Source organism: Megascapheus bottae, chromosome 18 (assembly GCF_031878675.1).
Source record: "Megascapheus bottae isolate mThoBot1 chromosome 18, mThoBot2.hap1, whole genome shotgun sequence".
In the NCBI taxonomy this organism is placed as follows: domain Eukaryota; kingdom Metazoa; phylum Chordata; class Mammalia; order Rodentia; family Geomyidae; genus Megascapheus; species Megascapheus bottae.
The window spans coordinates 6972873-6992438 of NC_143526.1; the positions used below are offsets into that span (position 1 = coordinate 6972873).

General features: G+C 44.4%; 1 protein-coding gene across 1 annotated transcript; it reads left to right on the forward strand.

Annotated features, from left to right (window-relative positions):
• The first annotated feature begins 4712 nt into the window (after positions 1-4712).
• On the forward strand, positions 4713-13492 carry Ccr4 (C-C motif chemokine receptor 4). The gene is made up of 2 exons (XM_090352749.1): positions 4713-4747; positions 11771-13492. The coding sequence occupies exon 2, from the start codon at positions 11811-11813 to the stop codon at positions 12894-12896; it is 1086 nt and encodes a 361-aa protein (XP_090208875.1). The 5' UTR covers positions 4713-4747; positions 11771-11810; the 3' UTR covers positions 12897-13492.
• The last annotated feature ends 6074 nt before the right edge of the window (positions 13493-19566 follow it).

Consider the following 19566-nt stretch of genomic DNA (forward strand, 5'->3'; position numbering starts at 1 on the left):
TACCCCAGAAGTGGTGCTGGGGCTCAAGGAGGGGCAGTAGCCTTGAGCTGAAGAGCTCCGGGACAACACCCAGGCCCAGAGGAGTTCAAGTGACATGACTGACCCTCCCCCCCCCCAAAAAAAAAAAAAGCTGTAAGTGGAGCTGTGGCTAGAGTGCTAGCCTAGAGCAAAAGAAGCTCAGTGACAACACTGAGCAGTAAGTTCAAGCTCCAGGATGGCTGGAGGTGGGGGTGGGGAATGGCAGGGAAGCAAGCAAGCAGCAAGGCTGGGTGGTGCAGTGGCTCATGCCTGCGCTCCTGGTTCTGGTCAGGAGTATCAGAATTCAAGGCCAGTATGTGCAAAACATTTGCAAGACCCAGTGAATAAGCTTGGCATGGAGGCATAGGATCAAAGACCTAGGTTGCCTAAGATAAAAATTGATACACTATTTGGAAGAGAAAAAAATCAAAACTGTAAAGCAAATAGTGGCTCAAGTGGCAAGATATTTGTCTATCAAATATAGAACTCACTGCTGTGAGTTCAAGCCCCATTATTGGCACACACAAAAAAACAGGAAGTCAGATAAGAGAGATATTACATTATTTGTTGGTCCTGAAAATAGAGGAAGCTTCCCTGAATTATATATGTAGAAGTCATTAATCTCAAGATGCTGGAAAATGCATGGATCTTTCTAGAAATTGTAGATAAAACCAGCCCTGAGAACACACAGTGACATTGAATTTCTGACTGCCAGAATCACATAAAGGTAAGGGCTGGGACTTGGCTGAAGGAATAGAGTGCTTGCCTAGCAAGCAAAAGGCCCTGAGTTCAAACCCCAGTACCATAACACAAAACAAAAAATTTTAAAACAGAACCACATAAAGGTAGTTTTTAATGTATTTGAAACCAGTGAATTTGTCATAATTTGTCAGAGCAGTTACAGAAATGATACAGTGAGATTCTGACATTGTGTAATGAGATGCTGATAATTTCCCCATTTCTTCAATTTCAGGAGTTTTCATATTTTTATTGTAATTAATAGAAGGGATACATTATATTCACCAGATAGAAGGTGCATTACTTCACAAACATTGATACCCCTTCTCCTGTTTTGGTCCCCATTCCCCTCCCCTTACCCCCGCCCTCAAAGTTTTTGGGGGTGTCATGGGGCTTGAACTCTGGGCCTGGGCACTGTCCCTGAGCTCTTCAGCCCATGGGTACTGCCCTACCCCTGGAGCCACAGCCCCACTTCCCATTTTCTAGTGATTAATTGGCGAGAAGATTCTTACGGTCTTTAGTGCCCAGGCTGGCTTTGAACTGTGATCCTCAGAGTTCAGCCTCCTGAGTAGCTAGCATGCATGAAACCCTGGGTTTGATTTCCCATTACCACATACACAGGAAAGTCACAAGTGATGCTGTGTAAGAGTGCTAACCTTGAGCAAAAGAAGCTTAGGGACAGTGTCCATGCCCCGAGTTGAAACCCCCTCCAAAAAAATGGATGTATGGCTCACACCTGTAATTCTAGGATCAAGGTTTGAAGCCAGCTTGGGGAGTAAGGTCCATGAGATTCTTACCACAGTTAACCACCCAGAATCTGGAGGTGGAGTGGAGGCCTGAGTGGTAGAACACTAACCTTGAGCACAAAGCTAGGGGATTGCACCCTGGCTGTGAATTTAAACCCTGAGACTGGCACAAAAACAAAACAAAACTATGCATCTGGTTACATTTGAGCATATCGCTATTTGAAAAGATACCCATGATATTGTGTTTAACAAAGTTGTATTTTCAGACTAAACCAGTCATTTTGTTCTACTTTTCATTAAAATAGTGTATGAGATGAATTTCAAGTTAAAATAAACTTCACCTTAAGTTATTGTATCACTTGAGCCACAGTACCACTTCATTGGAGATGAGAGTCTCATGGGCCCCTTCCAGAGGTCTGAACTTCTTGTTGTCAACCAGATAAGTCCACATCTTCAATCCCGCCCCCCCACCTCCGGTTGCTTTTTTTTTTTTTTTTTGGCCATACCTGGTGCTAAAACTCAGGACCTTGGGCTTTGTGCATGCTAGGCAAACAATCTACTTTAGGCCACACTCCCAGTTCCTTTCAAAAATGGTTCTACAGGGGGCCGGGAGTTTGGCCTAGTGGTTAAAGTGCTTGCCTAGCATGCATGAAGACCCGGGTTCGATTCCTCGGTACCACATACATAGAAAAAAGCTGGAAGGGTGCTGAGGCTCAAGTGGTAGAGCTCTAGCCTTGAGAAAGTCCAAGGACAGTGCTCAGGCCCTGAGTTCAAGCCCAGGACTGGCAAAAAAAAAAAAATGGTTCTACAGGTGATGTACAGAGGGGTTCCAGTCTCATATGTCAGCTAATGAGTACCTTTCTTTTTGGACACATCACCCCCTCTTTCACTCCCTCTCATCCTTACCCACAAGTTACACAGTTCATTTCAAATCTTCTTCATCAGTTATCATCCTGGGGGGGTGGTTGTCATTGCTCTTAGGCTAAGTTTGAGATAGCTAGGACAACTCTGCTTAGATATCACAAAACTATGCAAATTAGCTTATTGTAAACCTAACTCACTTCATTTGCATGTACTTCATAGGCAGTCCATGAAGTTCTGTTAACAACCGTAAGGGTCTAACTTCCGTTCACAGTCTCATTTTAATGCTAACGCGTGGCTTCTTACTTGCTGCTGGGCTGCAGCGCTCCTTGAAGACCTTGACAAATGTACACTGGGGGATTGACTTAGTCTTTGCTGTTCAATAATGCTGGGCCCACCAGGGGTCGCTGTAGTCACGTGTTGGAACCTGGCCCTGTGCTGTGACCTGCACAGCCCTGGGATCCAGTTTGTTGGTCTATTCCTCTTGGCAGTATACAGGGAGAAATTCAGCCTCATGGCGCGTGGTGACATGAATGTTAGGAGTGTGGGGGTTGGCCCTTAATTGGCTTCTATGCCTTGGGCCTCTTCCCTCCCTGGGTTTCTGTAAGAAATGATGCAACTAAAAAATACTAAGTGATCTTGGGCTGGGACATTGCTCAGCAGCAAAGTGCTTGCCTAGCAAGTGCAACATCCTGGGTTTGATTCCCAGTACCAAAAAAGAAAAAAAAAGATCTTTTGGGGATAGGGGTGAGGACTCATTTTTGGATGTTTTTCATCCCTTGCTGAAGAGTAACTTACTGTTTTTCCAGCAGAGCAGTTCTCTTACTCAGCCAACATGAAGACTGGCTGTCTGGGGCAGAAGTCTCTGCAACTTGGAAACCTGGATGGAGATTCATGATTCACCCTGGTAATTCTGGGGTCTTGGTGATGGCTGTAGGCAACATGCCAGGCTCCAATATTTCAAGAGAGAAAGGTATTTGCTCCTGAGCATTTGATTTATGCTGGTCTTCAGTTAGTGCTATTGTTGAGCATGTATATATGTATGTGCATGTATATGTTGGCCACACATGTACATATGTGGTAGGCACTATGCTTTATACTTTGCAAATGTTGGTGCATTTCATCATAAGTAGCGAACCTGCATGCATAGTTTTCAAGCATTAAGGGCAATATAGACATATTATCATCTTAATGTGTCATTGAGGACAGAATGGATTTATTATTAAATCCAAGAATGTGGTTAATGGAGACACATGTAGACAAACTATCCACTTCTCTACACTTGGCTATCTTATTATTATTACTAGTAGTGGTATTTTGTTGATCTTGGGGTTTGCACTTAGAATCTGGACACTGTCCTTGAGCTCTTTTGCTCAAGACTGTCATCTGCCACTTTGAAGCGGAGCTGCACTTCTGGTTTTCTGGTGGTTAATTGGAGGTAAGAGTCTCACGGACTTTCCTGCCTAGGCTGCCTTTGAACCACAATCTCAGCCTCCTGAGTAGCTAGGATTGCAGGCATGAGCCCCAGCACCTGGCCTCCATTTGTTTGGTTATTTGTTTGTTTATTTATTTATTGCCAGTCCTGGGGCTTGAACTCAGGGCCTGACTACTGTCCTTGGGCTTTCTCAAGGCTAGAGCTCTACCACTTGAGCCACAGCACCACTCTGGCTTTTTCTATGTATGTGGTACTAAGGAATCGAACCTGGGTCTTGGTGCATGCTAGGTAAGCACTCTACCACTTGGACGAACTCCTGGCCCTTATTTATTTTTAAAGAATGGAGACGTATTGAGCTTATGCTACTGCAGGCTGTGTGGGGAGCCAAAGCCCTGCACCTAGTGGCCACTCTGCAGAATCCAAGTAAGCAAACAGGACTGTCCTTTTTCTAGAGTACTAGTGGATTTCAGTCTAAAGTCTGCTTGCTTGGAGAACACCATATATCTTGAGTGCTCACCACTGGAGTTCCATGAAAAGGAAAAGTAGCCCATTGATCCACGGTGTCCTGCGTGTGTGTGTGTGTGTGTGTGTGTGTGTACACACCTTCAGTCTTGGAGATTCAATCCAGTCCCTTGCTCATTCTAGGCATGGATCTGCCTCTATGCTACCTCCATGAGACCCCACAATAAACACAGTTTTAAAAAGCTCCTTCTTTTAAAACAGCTTTAATTTTGACTCTTAACAGAAGCCAAACCTTCCTAGCTTTGAATTTTGGAAAATGACTCACTCATCTCGTTTTCTGTTTCCTCCCTCTCTCAAAAGCCCCACTTGAACTCAGGGCAGATGGGTCTCACAGGAAGCCACATGCCCTTCAAAGGCACCTGTGCTGCACGAGCAAGCTTGGCACTGCCTCACAGACCTTCCTGAGAGACACTTCCAGAAACGCAAGGTAAGTGGGCCGGGGTGTTCCTAGGGCCTCTGGCCACCCACTGCTCGCCAGACACGTGGCCTGGAGACCGCATAGACAGGTGCCTCGATACTCAGGCTTCTTGGTCCTGCTATTATCTCTATACTTTTCCATCCCTCATCTGCTGGTATTCAGATATAGGACTCTTCCTCTTCACACATGCTGCAGACACACAGATGGCCATTATCAAAAATCCATACTGTCCTTCTTGCTTCTATCAAGATCCCAGACTAAGAAACACTCCCAGGCAAGACCTATAGAATGATCATCTTTAACCAGCTCTCTGCTTGTTCTGAGACTCTCCAGCATCCTGGGCCTTCCTATTTCCCTTTCATTGGTAACAGTAAGACATGTACCCCTGTAGCAACCCTTTCTTTAGAGAGCTTGTGATACAGTAGGAATTTTGCCTGCAATTCGAACATAAATTCCAAATCTCCCTTTAGACAGTGTTGTGTGTTTGGCTTCTTAGTGGGAAGGCTGCAGGTGCGTGGTGGGTGATAGGGATGAGGTGTTGGGGATTGGCTATGAATTATTGGGCAAAGTGACAAGTGTTTAATAAGGTATGCAGCTGCAGCTGGGGGCAGCCCTGGGCCAGCGCCTTATGAGCTGCTCTGCTCTGCAGGAAAGCAAGGTGAGTGAGGAGGCAGCGATGTTCATTCTGGCTTCAGTGTCAGGCAGATTCCCACTCAAAACGAGTTCGATGCATGGATTGGTTTGATATGAAGTTTGGATTAGACCAAAAAGTCCCTTCAAACTATCCAACTGAGTGTTTATTACCGCTGGAAATCCTTATAAACACATTTGCCGTTAGCATCCAATTGGCCCAGAGTAGCTGGGCTGCTATGCCCAGAAGGCTCTGCTTATCCCCACCTGAGGGGTGCTGGCTCCCCGGTGTGGTACAGGAGCCAGCTTGCCCTCACTGATGGCATGCAGGAGCTCCCTGGCACCAGTTCCCACACACCCACTGCTCCAGGCTCAGCCCATGTGTGGTGTAGTTGTTAGCTTGGAATTGGCCAGCAAGTGCTGAAATCAGAGCTGTTTGTCACTTACCTCTGAGACCTGGCCTATCAGCACATCACCGGCCTTGGACCTCAAAGACCACAGCTGTGGAGGTCATTGAATCTCAGAACATGTTTCCCACCCATCCATTGTGCTTGCTTCTGTGAGAGAGGAAGAATTTTGTTGGGTTGGGATTAAAATGTATGGGACTAGGAAGGCTGCTTTGAGATCTATACAGTACAGCCGGGCGTGGTGGCTCACACCTGTAATCTAGCTACTCAGGAGGCTGAGATCTGAGAATCCCAGCTCAGAGCCTGCCCGGGCACTAAAGAATGTGAGACTCTTACCCCAGTTAATCACTAGAGAATGTAAAAGTGGGGTTGTGGCTCAAGGGGTAGGGCAGTTGCCTTGAGCTGAAGAGCTCAGGGACAATGCCCAGGCCCAGAGTTCAAGCCCTATGATCCACATACCCACAAAAAAGTCCAGTTTATTGGAGATAAGAGTCTCTGAGAAGCTGGGCACCAGTGGCTCACACCTGTAATCCTAGCCACTTAGAGGCTGAGATCTGAGGAGTGTTGTTCAAAACCAGCCTGGGAACAAAAAGTCAATGAGACTTTTTTTTTTTTTAACCAGTTTAGGGCTCAGGACCTTAGCACTGTCCTTGAGCTTTCTCAAGACTAGAGCTCTACCACTTGAGCCACAGAACCACTTCTGACTTTTTCTGTGTATGTGGTGCCGAGGAATCAAACCAGGGTCTTCCTGCATGCTAGGCAAACACTCTACCACTAGGTCATACCACTAGCCCTCAGTGAGACTGTTATCTGTAATTAAGCACCAGAAAACTGGAAGTGATGCTGTGGCTCAAAGTGGTAGAGTGCTAGCCTTGAGCTCAGGACAATACCCAGGCCTAGAGTTCAAGCCTGAGGAATAACAAAAAAGAGTCTCTTGAAACTGTTTTTTGCCTGGGTTGGCTTTGAACTGTGATCCTCATATCTCAATCTCCCCACTAGCTAGGATTACAGAGTGCCCTACAGTCTATGAGACTCTTATCTCCAATAAACCACCAAACAGCTGTGAGTGGTGAAGTGACACTTTGTTCAAGTGGTAGTATGCTAGTTTTGAGCAAACAGAAGGTCAGGGACGGTGCCCAAGGCTCTAAGTTCAAACCCCAAGTGCAGGAATGAAAAAAAGATAACCTAAAGCAGTTACTCAAAATGTGGAGTTAAAATCTGGAGAAAAAGATCTAGATTACATTATTATTAGTAGTAGTAGCACCGGTATTTGGGCTGTGCTGAGACAAGCACATTATTTGAACCCAGGGACATGTATGTCTAGACAAGAGCTCTACCAGTGAGTTCTACATGCACATTGTTTTATTTTTTTTATTTTATTGTCGGGGTAATGTGTAGAGGGGTTACAATTACATTTGTCAGGTAGTAGGTGCATTATTTCTCGCACATTGATGACTCTTCTCATGTTTTTAATCCCTGTTTCTCACCCCCACCACCTCCCATTCATCTTGTTTTCCTCCTTCCCTTCCTTATTTTTTTTAATTTTAATTTTTTTATTGTAATTAATAGAGGGGTTACAGTTATAGTCACCAGATAGAACGAGCATTACTTCACACACACTGATACCGCTTCTCATGTTTTAGTCCCCATACCCCCCTCCCTTCCCTATTTCAAATAAACAAATAAACGTATATATAATATACCAGGTAACAGAGTCAGATACAGTAATGACATGAGATTAACCATAAAGGGAAAAAAAAGAGAAAAGAAATAAATAGTACATTAAGAACAACAATCACAAAGATTTCTCTTATTTCCATATCCTAGAGTTCATTTCATTTAGTCTCATCCTTTTGAGACTAGCATAGCTTTTGAGCTATTGTAATCCTCTGCTAGGCGAGTCCTAGATGTGCACTAATGATTACAAATGAGGGAAACCACGGAGCCTATGTTTCTTTGGGTCTGACTTACTTCACTTAATATGATTTTTTTTCCAAGTCTTTCCATTTCCTTATGAATGGGGCAATGTCATTTTTCTGATGGCGGCATAGAATTCCATTGTTTATAAGTACCACATCTTCTTGATCTAGTCATCTACCGAGGGGCATTTGGATTGATTCCATATCTTAGCTATGGTAAATAATGCTGCAATGAACATTGTTGTGCTAGTAAGTTTAGTATGCCTTTGTTCCTGGACATTTGGGTAAATGCTAAGGAATGGAATTGCTGTATCATAGGGAAGCTCTATGTTTATTTTTTTGAGGAACTGCCATACTGCTTTCCATAGTGGTTGGACGAGTTTACACTCCCACCAACAGTGTAGTAGTGATCCCTCCTGGCCATATCCCCGCTAGCATCTGTTGTTATTAGATTTCTTGATCATGGCCATTCTAACTGGAATGAGGTGGAATCTCAAAGTTGTTTTGATTTGCATTTCTTTCACGATCAGAGATGTCAAGCATTTCTCCATGCATCTATAGGCCATTCTTATTTCCTCTTCAGAGAAGTCTTTCTTTAAGTCTTTAGCTCACCTTTTGATGGGATGGTTGTTTCTTTGAGGATTTGTTTTGGAGAGGTTCAACTTTTTGAGCTGTAGGTATATTTTAGATATGAGGCCCTTGTCTGTTGTATGGTTAGTGAAAATCTTCTCTCATTCTGTGGACTCTCTATTTAACTTGCTAGCTATGTCCTTTGCCATACAGAAGCTCTGCAGTTTAATGCAGTCCCATTTGTCCAAACATTCTTTAATTTGTTGTGTTTCTGGGTCTTTATTAAGAAAGTTTCGACCTGTGCCAAGGAGTCCTAGTGTATCTCCTATTCCTTCTTGTAAAGTTTTCAGAGTATCTGCTTTTTCCTCAAGGTCTTTGATTTATTTGGAATAAATTCTGGTGCAGGGTGACATATATAGGAATCCAACTTTAGTTTTCTATAGGTGCTTAACCAATTCTGCCAGCACCATTTGTTGGAAGAGGCTGTTTTTCTTCCATCCTATTTTTTTTTTTTTTGTTCCCTTATGAAAGATTAGGTGGTCATAGGTCTGCAGGTTGATTTCTGGGTCTTCAGTTCTATTCCTTTGGTCCTCAATCCCATTCTTGTGCCAGTACCAAGTGGTTTTGGTTAATTATAGCTCTTAATAGGGTCTAAAGTTTGGTATTGATATTCATCTAGCCCTGTTCTTTCTGTTTTTGCTATATGGGGTCTTTTATTATTCCATATGAAATTTTGGATTACTTCCTCTATTTCCTTACAGAATACATTGGGACATTAATGGGTATAGCATTGAATTTGTAGATATCCCTTGACAAGATTGCCATTTTCTCGATGTTAGTTCTTCCAATCCAGGAGCATGGGAAGTTTTTCCACTTCCTCAGTTCTGTTTAGTGTCCTTTTTCAGATTTTTAAAGTTTTCAACATAAATGTCCTTTACCTCCTTAATTAATTCCTAAGTATTTTATTTTCTTGGAAGCTATTGTGAAAGGAGTTGTTTTCTTGACATCTGCCTTGCTTTTCTTGTTGTTGGCATACAGGAAAGCCACTGATTTTTGAGGGTTAATTTTATACCCTGCTACTTTGCCAAAATTTCGAATCAGCTCAAGCAACTTGGGAGTGGATTCTATAGGGTTCTTTAAATACAGAATCATGTCATCTGCAAACAGGGAAAATTTCACTCCCTCTTTCCCTATTTGGATCCCCTTTATGCTTGCTTCTTGCATTATTGCTCTGGCTAGGAATTCTAATACTATGTTGAAGCGCGGTGGAGAGAGTGAGCATCTTTGTCTTGTTCCTGATTTTATAAATGGCTTTAGTTTTTTGCCATTAATTATAATGCAGCTGGGCCGGGAGTTTGGCTTAGTGGTTAAAGTGCTTGCCTCGCATGCATGAAGACCCGGGTTCGATTCCTCGGTACCACATACATAGAAAAAAGCCGGAAGTGGTGCTGAGGCTCAAGTGGTAGAGCTCTAGCTTTGAGAAAGTCCAAGGACAGGGCTCAGGCCCTGAGCTCAAGCCCAGGACTAGCAAAAAAAAAATATATATAGATATAGATATAGATATAGATATATAATGCAGCTGTAGGTTTGTCATACACAGCCTTTATTATACTGAGGAATGTTCCATGGATTCCTAGTTTCTCCAGAGCTTTTAGCATAAAGGGGTATTAGATCTTGCCAAATGCTTTTTCTGCATCTATTGAGGTGTGATTCTTGTCCTTGCTCCTGTTGATGTGGTTAATTATATTAATTGACTTTTTTGTCAGTCCTGGGACTTGAACTCAGGGCCTGGGCATTGTCCTTGGCCACTTTTTGCTCAAGGCTAGCACTCTACCACTTGAGCCACAGCACCACTTCCATCTTTTTTCTGAATATGTGGTACCAAGGAATTGAACCTAGATGAAGTTATGCTGGCTTCATAGAATGAGTTTGACAAAAAGCCTTCACTTTCAATTTCATTGAAGAGTTTGAGGAGTATTAGTGTGAGCTCTGCTTTCACGGCTATTAGAGTTCAGTTGTGAATCCATCAGGTCCTGGGCTTTTCTTGGATGGGAGGTCCCTTATTGACATTTGTTTCATTACTTGAAATAAGCCTGTGTAGTTAGTTTAGAACGTCTTGGTTCAGTTTGGGTATGTCAGTATTGGCTAGAAATTCACCCATCTCTTCTAGATTCTCAAATTTGTTGACATAAAGGTTTGAGCATCTTATGATACTCTGGATCTTGGTAATTTCTGTCATGGTATTTCCATTCTTGTCCATGATTTTGTTTATTTGGGTGTGTTCCCTTCCCTTTTTTGCTCAGATTTGCTAAGGGCTGTCAATTTTGTTAATTTTTTTCAAAGAACCAACTCCTTGTTTTGTTGACTCTATTTTTTTTGTACTCTAATTCATTTAATTTTGCTTTAATTTTAATAACTTGTTTCCTTCTACTGGATTTGGGATTTGTTTGTCGCTCTATTGTCTTTGTCAGTTCAGCTAGGCCAGTTCAGAGTAACCTAGGGGTGGAGCTGCCTCTGGCAGCAATGCATAGGGAGGCATTGCTTCCTCCAGGGCAGGGAGCCAATCACCCAGTTCAGCAAACACCGGTCCGACCCTTTGTCCTTTTGAGAGATGGCGCTGCCGACAGCACTTCTCAGGCCTCAGGTATCTGCTAGTTGGTGTGGCAGGGTCTTTGCCAGCAGCCAAGATGGCACTGCTGTCGGCTGGTGGGCAGGGGCTCCCTTCCCAATGCGGTGGTGCCAGTGGGAGTGAGATGGTCTTTAGTGAGGCCTCCCACGTCCCCTTGGTTGTCTGCATTTTCAGTGGCCGGCAGGGTGAAGATGTGGGCTTGTGGTCCCCGGGCTGTGCTGCGGTGAGTGAGGCACTGAGGCCCAGGCTCCGGAGCCTTTGTCTTGGCGCAGCTGCTGTGGGGAGCGGCAGGCGCTGCCACCCCCACCGCCATGACCGCTGGTGTGGACTCCAAACTGGCTTAAGCAGGCTGACTTTTTCCTCTCTGATCTCTCCGAGATCTCTGTGCTTACTTGGTGTCACTCTTTAGCAAATAAACTTTCTGCTGGAATGCTAAAACTGGTATCTTGGTGAGAGCTCAGACTTACCTGAACCCCCGCCGTCTTTCCAGAATTCTCCATTGCTTTCTTTCTAATCCACAGGAAGGGCCTGGCTGGGGTTGTAGCCTATGGGGAAAAGTGGCTGATCTGGTCATTCTTGAAAGTGCATCCAGCTCTAGGAAGCTCCTCCCCCCCAGACCCCTCCCCCACCTCAACCCGGACCCCAACCCTGCAGAGGATGAGAAGATTGATACGCAAAGCCCATCTGGCTGACTCCCAAGGCCGGATTGTTTCACGAGGCAGCAGGGTACTAGGAAGCATTGGGCCCCCTCCCTTGGCAAGGGTGTGTGCTGATGGGGGGGGGGAGAGCTGTGTCCTGCATTTAATGCTCTTGCTTTATTGTTGTTGTTGTTGTTACAGAAATTTGATCTGCTCTTGCTTTCATTCGTTTCCTGTAGTTGGCCCAGCCCAGTCTCGTGAAGGCTGTAGATTTACAGAATGAACCCCACACATGTGGCTGAGACCACCGTGGATGACAGCATATACAGCGGTTACTACCAGTATGAGAACATCCCCAAGCCTTGCACCAAAGAAGGCATCAAGGCCTTTGGGGAGCTCTTTCTGCCCCCTCTTTACTCCTTGGTCTTTCTGTTTGGTCTGTTCGGCAACTCTGTGGTGGTCCTGGTTCTGTTCAAGTACAAGATGCTCAAGTCCATGACGGACGTGTACCTGCTCAACCTTGCCATCTCCGATCTGCTCTTTGTCCTCTCCCTCCCTTTCTGGGGCTACTATGCTGCAGATCAGTGGGTGTTTGGACTGAGTCTGTGCAAGATCATTTCCTGGATCTACTTGGTGGGTTTTTACAGCGGCATATTCTTCATCATGCTCATGAGCATCGACAGGTACCTGGCCATCGTGCACGCAGTGTTTTCCTTGAGGGCTCGAACCCTGACCTATGGGGTCATCACTAGCTTGGTGACCTGGTCAGTGGCTGTGTTCGCCTCCCTTCCTGGCCTGCTGTTCAGCACTTGTTACACTGACCGCAACCATACTTACTGCAAGACCAAGTACCCTGTCAACTCCACGACGTGGAAGGTGCTGAGTTCCCTGGAGATCAACGTTTTCGGGCTGCTGATCCCCCTGGGGGTCATGCTGTTCTGCTACTCCATGATCATCCGGACCCTGCAGCATTGTAAAAATGAGAAGAAGAGCAAAGCGGTGAAGATGATTTTTGCCGTGGTGGTGCTCTTCCTTGGGTTCTGGACACCGTACAACGTGGTGCTCTTCCTGGAGACCCTGGTGGAGCTGGAAGTTCTTCAGCACTGCACCTTCGAGAGGTATCTGGACTACGCCATCCAGGCCACGGAAACTCTGGCTTTCGTCCACTGCTGCCTCAATCCAGTCATCTACTTTTTCCTAGGGGAAAAGTTCCGCAAGTACATTGTAAAGCTCTTTAAAACCTGCAGGGGGCCCTTCTTCGTGCTCTGCCAACCCTGTGGGCTCCTCCAGATTTATTCTTCGGACATCTCCAGCTCCACTTACACCCAGTCCACTGTGGACCATGACTTCCGTGAGGCTTTGTAGGAAAAGGAAAATGTAAAACAGTTTCCAGGCTTCCCACATACATAGCCTCCTTACCAGTGTCCTTGTTTAGTAAGAGTGCCCTGTGCCTGTGAACATGCATTTCTCAGCCTGCTGTGGGCACCTCCTCTTCCCATGACATCTGAGCCAGGCCTCCCTGCATGGAGGAGCAAATTTGAGCAGTTTTTTTTTTTTTTTTCGGTCAGTCCTGGGGCTTGACCACAGGGCCTGAGCACTGTCCTTGGGCTTTATCAAGGCTAGTGCTCTACCACTTGAACCACAGCACCACTTCTGGCTTTTTCTTTGTATGTGGTACCGAGGAACTGAACCCATGTCTTCATGCATGCTAGACAAGCACTCTACCACTGGGCCACACTCCTGGCCCCTGAGCAGAGTTCTAAGCATCACCTTTAAGGAGCTGTCGATTCTGTGGAAGAGAAAGACTGCTGCTCATCCCCTCCCTGGGGTGGTGGAACTGACTCTCTGTAATATTTTGTGAAAGGTTAAGAAAATAAAACAACAACAACAAAAAAACTTGGACTGGTTTTCATGGGGTTTCTTCAGTCCTATGCCTGAAATATTGTATATTCTGTGAATGTATGTAGATACAATGACAAGATGAACCTACATGTTGATTTTTTTTGTTTGTTTCAATTAAAGCTCATCTCTTTTTCTGCTGATATAAACAGAAGGCCTTAGGATGGTTTGATTTTTTTTTTTTTATTTAGAATTCAGGAATACTTGCTGACATTCAAATGCAATTGAATTTGTTTGGAGATATTATTTTAAAAATGAATATTCAGCTCTTTAATACATAGGTCCTAGATGTGGTTACAGACACCTATCTTAGCTACTTAGGAGGTGTTGGCCGGAGGATCTTGAGTTTGAGGAATAGCAAGAATTTATCTAAAAACAAAAACACAAGAGTCAGCTCTGAAGATATCTGTGAGTGTCCCAAAATCTTAAAAGTATGAGCTGTTAGAAATCTTAACAAAGCTATACTGCCTGACCTCATAGTCTTAAGTAAAGTAGTATGTGCCTAGTTTGTGTGAGGCTCTGGATTTGAGCCCTAGCACTACAATAATGATAGTAAGATTAATTAATATTATTTCCACTTCCAGAATACATTTACCTGGGTCTTTTACTTCTTTACAAACACATCCTTCATAATTAAACATAAGATAGACTGATGAAGTATAAGGAGATGGGCCATTAATTGAGGTAAGAGGTATCAACTAAAAGCATAAAAATAGCCTTTAAAATTAGGAAATTGTAGCTGGGCCCGGTGGCTCACGCCTATAATCCTAGCTACTCAGGAGGCTGAGATCTAAGGATCAAGGTTCAAAGCCACCCCAGGCACAAAAGGACCTGAGACTCTTATCTTCAAATAACCTCTAGAAAATGGGAAGTGGGGCTTGGCTCAAGGGTAGGGTGGTAGGTAGCCTTGAGCTGAAGAGCTCAGAGACAGCATCAAGGCAGAGTTCAAGTCCCACAACCCACAAAAAAAAAACCCAAAACAAAAAAAACCCCATGAAATTGTAGAAGGCCTCCTTTTAAAATTTGGCTGTAGTTTATAAATTTAGGTAGTTCAAGAGTTTGAGTTAGTCATTGTTACAAGTTATTTTAATCCTTTATCATGTTATATACTTTGGAGATGAATTGGTAAGTCTTTATAATCTTAATTATTCAGAATTTAATGAAGATTTCAACAAAGTTAGATCTTTAACTTTGTCTCTAGGAAAAACTAACTTTGCAAGCTATTGAGTTAAAGTGCTTGACATGTTATTGCATGCTTTATAAAACTCTTTTATATACAAAGTACATTTCCAGGCTGGGTGCTGATGGCACATGCCTACAATCCTAGCTACTCAGGAGGCTGAAATCTGAGGATCATAGTTTGAATCCAGCCCAGAAAACAAATCTACAAGACTTTTGTTTCCAGTTAATTAGCAAAAAGCTGGAAGTAGAAGCTGACTGTGAGTGAAAAAGCCAAGCAAGAGTACAAGGCCCTGACTTCAAGTTCCAATATGAGCACTGGGGAAAAAAAAAAAAAAAGGATTGGGTGGACACGTGTGGGTGCTTACATGCACTGAGGATTGAACTCCGGATGTTGTGCTTTCTAGGCAAGTGCTCTACCAATTGCATCATAACTTCCTAGCCCTTTGCTTTCTTTTAGTTATTCAGATAAAGTCTCTTGATAACTCATCTGGGATAGTGATTCTCCTGTTTTTACATCCCAGGTGTTTGGAGCACAAACATGCATTCCCATTGAGTGGTATTAATTCATGTTGCTTTTATAGGAAACGAAGGGCTTTTTTCCCCAGTCCTGCCTGAGCCTGTTCACCTGCTGGGGCCATGAGTCAGAGCTGCTGATATGCTTATTGTTTGCTGTATGTTGTGGATGCTGTGAACTCAGCCCTAGGGAAGAAACCATAGTTGTTGGCTGTTAAATTCTCCACTTGCGGTGGAAAAAGTTCCTGTATTGTGGGATACAAAATTAGGTATATGCAGGGTATACTAAGTCTGTGAGCCTGAGTGTGTGAATTCCTTGTCTTAGCTTCAGTTTTCTCATCTGTTAAAGAGGATATATTTCAGAGTGATAGAATAAGTTGGGCAAAAGAGGCTCATAACTGCAATTCCAGTTTCTCAGAATCATCTGTTGGTAATCAGTAAGAGCAGAAAATTCGACAAGATGTCATCTCCCAAATAGCCAACAGAAAGCTAAGCTGGAAGTGTGGCTTAAGTGGTAAAGTGCTTGCCAAGCAAGCATAAAGCTCTTGAGTTAAAATGTTGGTACAAAAAAGAGTAAGACAGGGACCGGGAGTTTGGCGTAGTGGTAGAGTGCTTTTCTAGCATGCATGAAGACCTGGGTTCAATTCCTCAGTACCACATATATAGAAAAAAGCCAGAAATGGTGCTGTGGCTCAAGTGGTAGAGCTCTAGCCTTGAGAAAAAGTCCAAGGACAGAGCTCAGGCCCTGAGCTCAAGCCCCATGACTGACCCAAAAAAAAAAAAAAAAAAAAAAAAAAAAAAAAGAATAAGACAATTTCTGCCAAGTATTTGTGTTCCTAAGTCATAAAAGATGTTTGGAATGTGCTCAGCCAGAGGGTGGCTGGGAAATCTTGCAATTAGATTTATTTAATCACAGTAGCATAAAAATTTGGTTCATGTTGGGTGCATGTGGCTCATGCCCATAATCCAAGCTACTCAGAAGGCAGAGATTTGAGGATCATGGATACTTAGGGTAGGTAAGAAAGTCCATGAGACTCTTATCTCCAATTAACCAGCAAAAAGCTGGAATTAGAAGTTGACTCAAATGGTTGAGCGCCAGCCTTGAGCAGAAAAAAGCTAAGGAACTGCATCCAGGCCAAACCCCCATACACCACCCCCCCCCAAAAAAAAAAAGTGTACCAAAATTGTAAAAGGGAATAGTGGTTTGTGCTCCATGTGGTTTCCATTCTCCAACCAAGGGGTGAATGTAGGGGGAGTGGTACCCTCAGGACAGTTATTTAACATCTCTGGTGACTCCTAGCATGCATGAAGCCTTGGCTCCAATTCCATTCCTTGGTTACCATATACAAGAAAAAGCTAGAAGTGGTGCTGTGACTCAAATGGTAGAATACTAGCCTTGAGAAAGCTCAAGGACAGTGCCCAGGCCTTGAGTTCAAGCCCCAGGACTGGCAGAGAAAGACAGAAAAAGAAAGAAAAAGAAAGAAAGAAAGAACGATCTTTTTTCAGGGGCCTGGAGTTTGGCCTAGTAGTAGAGTGTCTGCCTAGCATGCACAAAGACCCAGGTTTGATTCCTCAGTACCACATACATAGAAAAGCCAGAAGTGGTGCTCAAGTGGTAGAGCACTATCCTTGGGGGAAAAGCCTCAGAACAATGCTCAGGGCCTGAATTCAAGCCCTGAAGTTCAAGGACTGGCAAAGAAAAGAAAAGTCTTTATTCAGTAATAGAAGGCAGAAAGCAATCCAGCCTGGTTTCCACATGGCTTCCCTGGCTGCTTGCAGACATTAGCCCTTGAGCTTCCCGGCTGCCACGTGTCTGCCTCCTGGAGAACACATATCATTTACTTCAGAATGACAGAAATGAATTTACTTCCAGGGTGACATTAATGTTTTAGAACTGGAGAGAATCCATGGCTATAGAATGTTATGAATGTACTGATACTGAATTGTGTATGTATTAAAATGGTGGAGTTTGTATGATTTTTGTGTATGTGTTGTATATGTGTGTGTATGCACGTACAAGAGGGGGGGGGCGTTAGTGGGGCTCGAACTCAGGGCCTGGATGCTGTCCTTTAGCGTTTTCACTTTAGGCAAGCACTCTACCACAACACTGCTTGGAATTAAAAATCTCTCTCTGGCAGCCAGCGCAGTGGCTCATGCTACTCAAGTGGCTGAGATCTGAGGATGGCTATTCAAAGCCAGCCTGGGCAGGAATATCTGCCCAGAAAACAAGAAGAGGAGCTATGACTCAAAGTCTCCAAGTGATGGAATGTGAGCCTTGAGCAAAGAGAGCTTAGGGACAGATGTTGGGAGCATAGCCTAGTGGTAGAGTGCTTGCCTAGCATGCACGAAGCCCTGGGTTCAATTCCTCAGTACCACATACACAGTAAAAGCCAGAAACGGCACTGTAGCTCAAGTGGCAGAGCGCTAACCTTGAGCTAAAAGTGTCCAAGGACAGTGCCCAGGCCCTGAGTTCAAGTCCCTCAGTTAACAACTCCTCCGCACCCCCCCCCACCTGTCCCCGCCAAGATCTCAGAACTTTCTGCTGAGCCTGCCTGTGAAGCTGGAACCACAGTCCTCAGATTCAGCCTCCCAAGTAGCTTTCAGTCATGCACCACCTGTGCCTAGCTTTTGTGAGATTTCTCTCCCAACCCCCAAAGAACAACTGAGACTAGCCCAGTCAATACCACTTCCATCGCAGTTGCTCAAGTTCTACTGAATAAGTTTCACTTACTTTCCAGACCTTCCGAAAGATTTGTTTTCCCCTTAGGAAATCCGCACAACAGTCCTAGAACTATTTGATGCAGTTAATTTCTACCTGTCCAAGGCCTGCTTCTCTCCCAGCAGAATACTAAAATAATAAGAAAGGGATTAGCAGGATTTACAATCTGGTAAGGGAAAACCAGATGAGTTATAGTGCACACAAGACAGCTGTGACAGCCATGGGAGAAGATTCTTCTAGAGGAAGGAGAAAGGGATCCCATTGCAGGTTTTCATCATATAATTAGTTTCTAAGGTAGACTTGGTGGAGGAGCACTGTTTTGTTGGGAGGGGAGTAGGCAGTGGATTCCTGGAGTTTTCTGCAGCTACAATGAGGAGGTCAGGGACAGATGAGATTACAGGAAGTATGAGTTAAGAGGCAACAGTCTCAACAGTCTGCATAAGTTCTGGGGCTTGAACTCAGGGCCTGGCACTGTCCCTGAGATTTGTTTTGCTCAAAGTTAATGTTCTCCTACTGAGTCAGAGCTCTACTTCTGGCTTTTGTTGTTGTTATTGTTGTAGTTTATTAGAGATAAGAATCTCAAGGGTTGAGAATGTGGCCTAGTGTAGAATGCTTGCCTAGCATGCATGAAGCTCTGGGTTCAATTCCTCAGTATCAAATACACAGAAAAAAGCTGGAAGTGGTACTGTGGCTCAAGTGGTAGAGCTCTAGCCTTGAGAATGCCCAAGGACAGTGCCCAAGCCCTGAGTTCAAGCCACAGGACTGGCCAAAAAAAAAAAAAGTCTCACAGCAGGCTACATTCTTAGTTACTCAGGAGGCTGAGAGCTACGGATCACTGATTCTGTAACTCAGGCAAAAATGTTTGTGAGACTCTTCTCTCCAATTAACCACCAGAAAACTGGAAGTGAAGCTGTGGCTCAAAGTGGTGGAATGCTAGCCTTGAGCAGAAAAGCTCAGGGATAGTGTGGAGGCCCTGAGTTCAAGCCCCACAACCACTCTTCCACTACTCCCCCACCCCCCAAAAATCTCACAGATCTTCCTGCTTAGGCTGGTTTTGAACTACAATCCTCAGATCTCAGCCTCCTGACTAGCTAGGATTACAGGCATGAACCATTGGAGCCCACATGGTCTGGAATTAGCGAGTTGGCTTCCCTCTTGCACTGAGTGTTTCCACCCCAGACCTCTCTATATCAGCTTTTGGCATCTTGGCAGCTGATGTTCCAACTAGGCTTTCTCCCGGAAGTGCCTTCCCTTGGGGAAGCTCATATCCGGTGACTGGATAATGAGGGGCCAAGCATTTTCCCTGTCACTTAGATTTGGGTCAACTCTGAGGGAGGCCATCCTGACTCTATAGCTCCCCTATGATTAGCTGAGGTATCCAGGTCGACTCTTCTGTGTCCTTAGAGGTTCTGTTCCCAAGGAGGCTCACAGTAAAATGTACCTCCTGCAGAAAGCAGTGACGCCGGATCCTACTGGACAGGCAAAGAGCTCACTGCCCCAACTGCTGGAAAATGAGACACAATCGTGGCCTCTTCCCTCATCCCCTTAGTTCTTGTATTCTCCATCAGCTTCTTTTTTGCTCAAGTCTACACTGTACCACTTGAGCCACAGAAAAAGCTTCTGGCCTTTTCTGTTTATGTGGTGCTAAGGAATCAAACCCAGGGCTTCATGCATGACAGGCAAGCATTCTACCACTAAGTTACATTCTGAGTACCAAGACCT

What these genes read in the sequence shown, in the direction of transcription:
- Ccr4 (XM_090352749.1), top strand. Translation starts at nt 11,811, where the DNA reads ATGAACCCCACACATGTGGCTGAGACCACCGTGGATGACAGCATATAC.